The sequence below is a fragment of the Cryptomeria japonica genome, unplaced genomic scaffold (assembly GCF_030272615.1).
Source record: "Cryptomeria japonica unplaced genomic scaffold, Sugi_1.0 HiC_scaffold_82, whole genome shotgun sequence".
NCBI lineage: Eukaryota > Viridiplantae > Streptophyta > Pinopsida > Cupressales > Cupressaceae > Cryptomeria > Cryptomeria japonica.
The window spans coordinates 13,287-19,455 of record NW_026728904.1 but is presented as its reverse complement, the minus strand read 5'-3'; the positions used below and the strand labels follow the sequence as shown (position 1 = coordinate 19,455).

Genomic DNA, 6,169 nt, shown 5'->3' with positions numbered 1-6,169 from the left:
TTCTCAAAGACACCATGTCTTTTCCTACATTAAAACCTTGATTAGAATGTCAAAATCCAAGGAAATCCCATGAGCTTTGAGACCTTGATGAAAGTGTCAAAATTCAAGATGGTCCTACGAGCTCTCAAAAAGTTATTATTTCCTTTGTAGGGTTAGGAAGGAGGAAGAGGGAAAGCACGTGTCCACCCAATGTATATTTTAAATGCCCATTCTGACACATGACGTTGTTTCTTTGGTAGTGGAAACCTATTCTCAAGAAAATATTCAGTCTAAAGCGTCTGCCCATACCTGAGGCTTCTTCTTCCTTTCCACACTGTTGCATTATAGGTGCGCCCTCTTCCTCTCCATAGTTATTAAAAGATATAATTATATATTCTTCACTACAAGTCTACTAATTTTATCTTCGTATCACACAAAAAAATCATAATTAGCCTAGTAGGGGAGACTAGCTCAACCTCGAACATGAAACTATAAGTGTATAACAAGCCTTGGATGACGGGAGAAAAGCTCAACAATTGAACAGAAGAAAACATAGCACAATGGGCCGAAGATTTATGAATGCAGATAAGAAGTGGGAGCCATGCTCAACCATTGAGTAACCCTGAGAGGAGCCAAACGTTGAACATAAAACCACATACAAAACCTGAAAAAGAACCAGCCTACACAAATTGAGATATATAAAACATGACGAGAGACCTATAGAAGTACCTCAAAGAAGTAGGAAGTTAAACGTTTCAAGCATCATCTTCTACTTCCAAGACATCATTATCCTTGGGACTCATTTTTCCTGGCAAGAGTTGTAGCATCAACAAAGACATGACCGATCTTGATTCTATTTTTAAAAGTTCAGAATTTAATTTTTTTCTTAAAAGACTATTTTGTAATGTTTATATCTCTAATGGCTATCGTACCATGATGTCCAATAGGCATTCTTGTATTTCAAATCTACAAATTATGTATTTTTTAAATATATCAAAACAATATTCATTGTTTATTTATTTATTTTTCAAAAATATATCTCAATCAATTACATATGAGTTGTCTTATTAAAATTTGAAATAATACTTATTTGGAAAATGTGTTTTTTTCTAAATATTATTAAAAATATTCAAAAGTAATTGATTTGTCTTATAAATTAAATTCAAAATTGCACAAATTTTATTACTAACATTTTTGGAGATTTTGTGGATAAGTTTTTCAACTTGCTATTCAAAATTGCCTTATTCAATCTTTTAACATTTTAACAATCATTTAAAAGTGTTGGTTGACTAATCATTAACTTACACATACATAGTGTAAAGATTAATTAATAAAAAAATAAATCTTATCATTTGCAAATATTAGAAATCAGCTATGAAAAAGCAAAAATCAACTTACAATTCCATATTAGATATCCTATTGAAAATTGAACTTGAATCTCCATATTGAAAAGTCAATACTTTAACCAATTAAACATGACCTCCTTTAACCAATTAAACATGACCTCCTGAACATTCAAATAATCTTATTATATATTATTTAGAAGACAAATAGAATCAAACTTGAAACCAATTCTGTTCAAGTACATTCATATCTGCTTTTGACAAGCAAACCATGACTTCTACGCCTCCCTCTTTACCGCAGGAATCATACAAAATTAAAAGGCCTTCCATCAGCACTAATGAAGGACCTACATACACTGGGCCACCCACTCCAAAATGAAAATGATGCATAGGAAATTTCATCCAACTTACTGGGAATACATCAGTTCTATCATTAAGGCTCCGTGGCCCTAACATTGATTTCCTCATCTCAAAAAAATCAATCGCTGAATGTATAAAATTATCATCAACCTTGGTAACTGACTTATGTATCAACTCTGAAATAAATTCTAAAGACCCATTTATGATCTCTGATGCAATAGATTGAGCAAATGATTCATAGACAACATTACCAAAGTATTCTTCAGGCAACGGAGGATTCAACCTTCTTCTTCCACCCACGGGAATGCTAGCTTTTGTTTTTACATCCCCATCAAGGCCTCGAGCTTTTGTAATACATTTCCACATATGGGCAACAAGGATTTCAAAAGTAGTATAGGGTTTTTTTGATGGATCAGATCCATTTACCTTCGACTTGAGTTTCTGTAAAAACATTGCATCAAAATGAAACTTTTTTGTGGTTAGAGTGGACAGTATTGGAGAGTGCTCATGGTTTACAGTATTAGATTCATAATGCTCAAAACATGGCTGGGGAGGATCTCTTGCTTTTAATAGAGATCGGTCATGTAGTGGAGGTAGAATACACTCTCCTCCAACAATTTTTGCCCACGAGTTCATGAAAAAAGTAGCTGCTTTTCCGTCTGCAACATGATGATGACGAGCTAGGCCTATCACCAACCCTCCACAAGTAAATCGAGTAAACTACATCAACAAACATATTTATCACAATCTTGTTAGTTTTAAGGAAAAATTAAAACAAGTTTTACAATACCCGCATGAGTAAATCCTTCTCCTTACATAGATAATATAGTGGGTTATCATACCTGCAGGAGTAAAAGCTCATTGACCACGGTGGATGTGGGTGGCACCAACTCAAGGAGGAATGAAGAGGGATCGAAGGGCATTGCATTTACTATTGTTCCATCTGCTTCGGCTTCTATGACAAGCACACCCTCGTCATTCAGATTGATGCCAAGGCACCCACTCGGTGTTTCTTTCGTGTATCTCCCTGCCCATTCTCTGAACTCCGCCAGAACTTTGGCCAGTCCTTCCTTCAACACCTCTGAGCTCGGGGTAGGAGCTTGGAAAACATACACGAGCTTCACGTACATTGGGTGTGCAATCAAATCAAAATTGTTTAGCTCAACAAGCTCACGCTGATCTTTACCCGCACAGGGTTTGATCAACACACCTTCGCCTCTCAACACTTTCATTCTTCTCTCTCCCTCTTCTCTCTTTCTCTATAATGCAAATACAATGTCTTGTATTGTTCTTTCACAATGAAGGATTTCTTAAGGGATAGCAACCTCTTTATATAATTGGGTAATCGCATCTGTAAATATTAAAGAAAGATCGACGTGTCTGATAAGATAGCTATGCCTTATCAACAGACCGTTGAAGCCTCCAATGGCTCTGCTACCACGCTATCCCCTGGGTATTCTCTGTTAGCGTTCCAATGCCTGCTATTCTCGTCTTTCAATTCTGCAATTTTTGCGGTTTTTTAACAGATTTTCTCGCTGAACAATTATTTCCAAATAAGTTAGCATTCCAATACCTGGCATTCCCATGTGTTTTTTTCGCATTGGGTGAGCTTCAACTTAAATTATTTGCAGAGAAGTTAGCATTCCAAAGACTGACATTACCATGTGACATTTCCGCGTCTGGTTGTATTAGAATCTATGGTAATTCATATGTAATAATTTACTCTCTATAAAATTTATATATATAATAGTAATAACGATGTAGATTTTGAGACAGAAATGATTTAAAATACCATGTTTTACTGGATTAAAATAAAAAGATTATAAAGAAATAAAATAAAAAGATTATAAAGAAATAAGTATGGTAAGAAACAAAGTGCATATTGCATTAGCTTATTAAAATTAACTTTTCAAGTCAATTTTCATAAAGAACGAATTTGAGAATACTTATATTGTTTAAGTTTTATACATATCTAATACTTTCTTCAACATCTAGATATATGAAAAATAAAATGAATACTAAAATAAGATGTAGATTCTTGTATCCTATCTACACATGGATGACATAAGCCACACACTTAATTTTGTATCCCATTGTTCTTGATCTCTTAACCTCTATCTCTCCCCTTCTCAATGTTCCTTTTACCTTTCTCTATCACCTCCCCTACTCTCTCTCACATCTATCTCTTTCATTCTATCTCTCTTCCATACTTTGTCATTTTTAATATATATATCTCCCTTCTCCCATCCTCTCTTTTCAAAAATAAATATATAATTGAATATAGAATACTAGTATACCTATATTCAAAAAATATATGTAAAATATGTCGCAAGATATTTATAATAGAAGAGAATCATTGTAAAATAAATGTTCTTCTAAAATATTAAACACCAAGAATACAACTCCATTAAAGTCTTGCACTGAAGACAATTGGCGAGGGTTCTATTTTATTTGGAGTAATAAAATAACAACTAGAACACAACATATTTCATGCATTTACCCGTCATTTGCATATAAAATTGTTTAAAAAATGGATTTTGGTTTATAGACATTTTGATGTAATTGTTGATGCCTCTCGACATAATAAATCTGCAATTCTATAATCAATATATTTAGAATTTAATATTATATAAATTTTAATATAGATAATAATAGATAATCATACTATATTTTTTTTGATGAAATAGATTTATAATTAACTAATAAATAAATTAAATATTAAATATCTTATATATCTACTATTTCCCGTACTCCACAAAAATCATGGGTAACACTTTAAAAAAGGTAATTCATGTTTAGACTAGAACTATCCCAACACTCTTAATATTTGTAAACATGGATCCAAGTCAAAATGTAAGTCATATTTGGCACATGACAGTTCACTCGATATGCTTAAAGTTTGTAATTGATGATCAAAGTAAAATGCAATGCATACAAAGAATATTTTAACTCATTTGACATATTAAAGGTTTGCTAACATAGAACATGGTCAATATATAACCCATCATCAATATCATACAAATTTTGTCACATTCTCAAGTTTTCAAACATGGAATACAATTAAATTGGTACCATACACTATGCTCTAGTTTGTTAAAATTGGTAAATGGAGATCATATAGTAATAGTTGCTCTTTTTGATACACTTCAACTCTTCCTACATTCCTAATATTCGTAATCATGGCTAGAATTCAAATTGAACCCCCAATTGGTATCAAAACTTACTTTGGAACATTCTCAAAATTTGAAAACCTTGGTTGCAAACAAATTAGTTCTACACAATATATACTCACATTCTTAAAACTTACAAACATGGTCTATAGTCAAATCTACATGTATTTAATGGGTTCAATAAGACAAACTATTAATTCTAATTTAAGTATTTCAAACATATTTTTAAATCACCTTTAGCCATAGATTACACACATTAAGGAACACACTAGAACAAAGAAGAATATATTTTCTAATTTCTATAAGCATTTAAGTTCTATTGACATATTAACTAATCAAAATAACATGTTTGAGTTTCAATTATACAATCTTAATACCATAAACAAACAACTTTATCAATTGACACATTGATTTATATAGAGCATTTTAATTTTTTATTAATTTTACAATATACTAACTTTTTAAATTATTTCAAAAAATAACTTAAACATCTAAACATAATTAAAAACTTATCAAAAAATCTCTCAAATAAAAAAATTAATCTAAAATAGATAGTACCTATGAAGAATGAATAATATATTGAAATAATCAAATGTAAATTTTTTTATTTTTTTTTCAGATTTCTAAATGATTAGATCAAATCATTATGAACAAAATTATTATGAAAAGTAATCCATCTAAGATTTCAACACCACTATCTTTTAGTCAATAACAAACATCATAAGGGACAATATTACAAATTGTTATATAAGGAAACAATCAAACAATATGCATGGCTTGAGCTTAGTTAGCCAATAATGAAATATACACCATTCAAGACAGTAGAAAATCCATAAAGAAATATGACAGCCACTTCGCTGAAAACTGTCTTTGGTGCCAAAAATATGAATTCTCTTTTTCTTGTCAAATGTTGAGTAGTTCTTGACACCTGCCGGTGGGTAGCTTGATTAGCATGATGTGGGAGCCAAAAAACTTTCTATCAGTCTTGCTTTTTTGAACTAATCAATAACTTTACTATGTACCTTTTTCAGCAACAATGAAAAAAAATAGGCGTACAAATGGTGCTAATTATTATATTATATTTATTTATTTAATTAGAAAATAGAAGGCTCAATAGTGCATTGATTATTTCAATTAATTCACATGAAGTTTCCAAAGATCATATCTTAATGATTTATTTTTATGATACTGATCTTATAACTAAATATTTTATAAGTTTTTAAATTTTTTTAATCATTAATTTACAAATACATAGTATAGAGATTAATTAATAAGAAAATTAATATTATTATTATTTTGCTATTAAATATATATGAT

General features: G+C 30.8%; 1 protein-coding gene across 1 annotated transcript; it reads right to left on the bottom strand.

Annotated features, from left to right (window-relative positions):
* Nucleotides 1–1,487: 1,487 nt before the first annotated feature.
* On the bottom strand, nucleotides 1,488–2,996 carry LOC131049731 (agmatine hydroxycinnamoyltransferase 1). Its single transcript, XM_057983794.2, has 2 exons — nucleotides 2,525–2,996; nucleotides 1,488–2,402 (listed from the first exon to the last, which is right to left on the bottom strand). Exons 1-2 carry the CDS (start codon nucleotides 2,912–2,914, stop codon nucleotides 1,536–1,538), a joined length of 1,257 nt encoding a protein of 418 aa, XP_057839777.2. The 5' UTR covers nucleotides 2,915–2,996; the 3' UTR covers nucleotides 1,488–1,535.
* Between the last annotated feature and the right edge of the window lie 3,173 nt (nucleotides 2,997–6,169).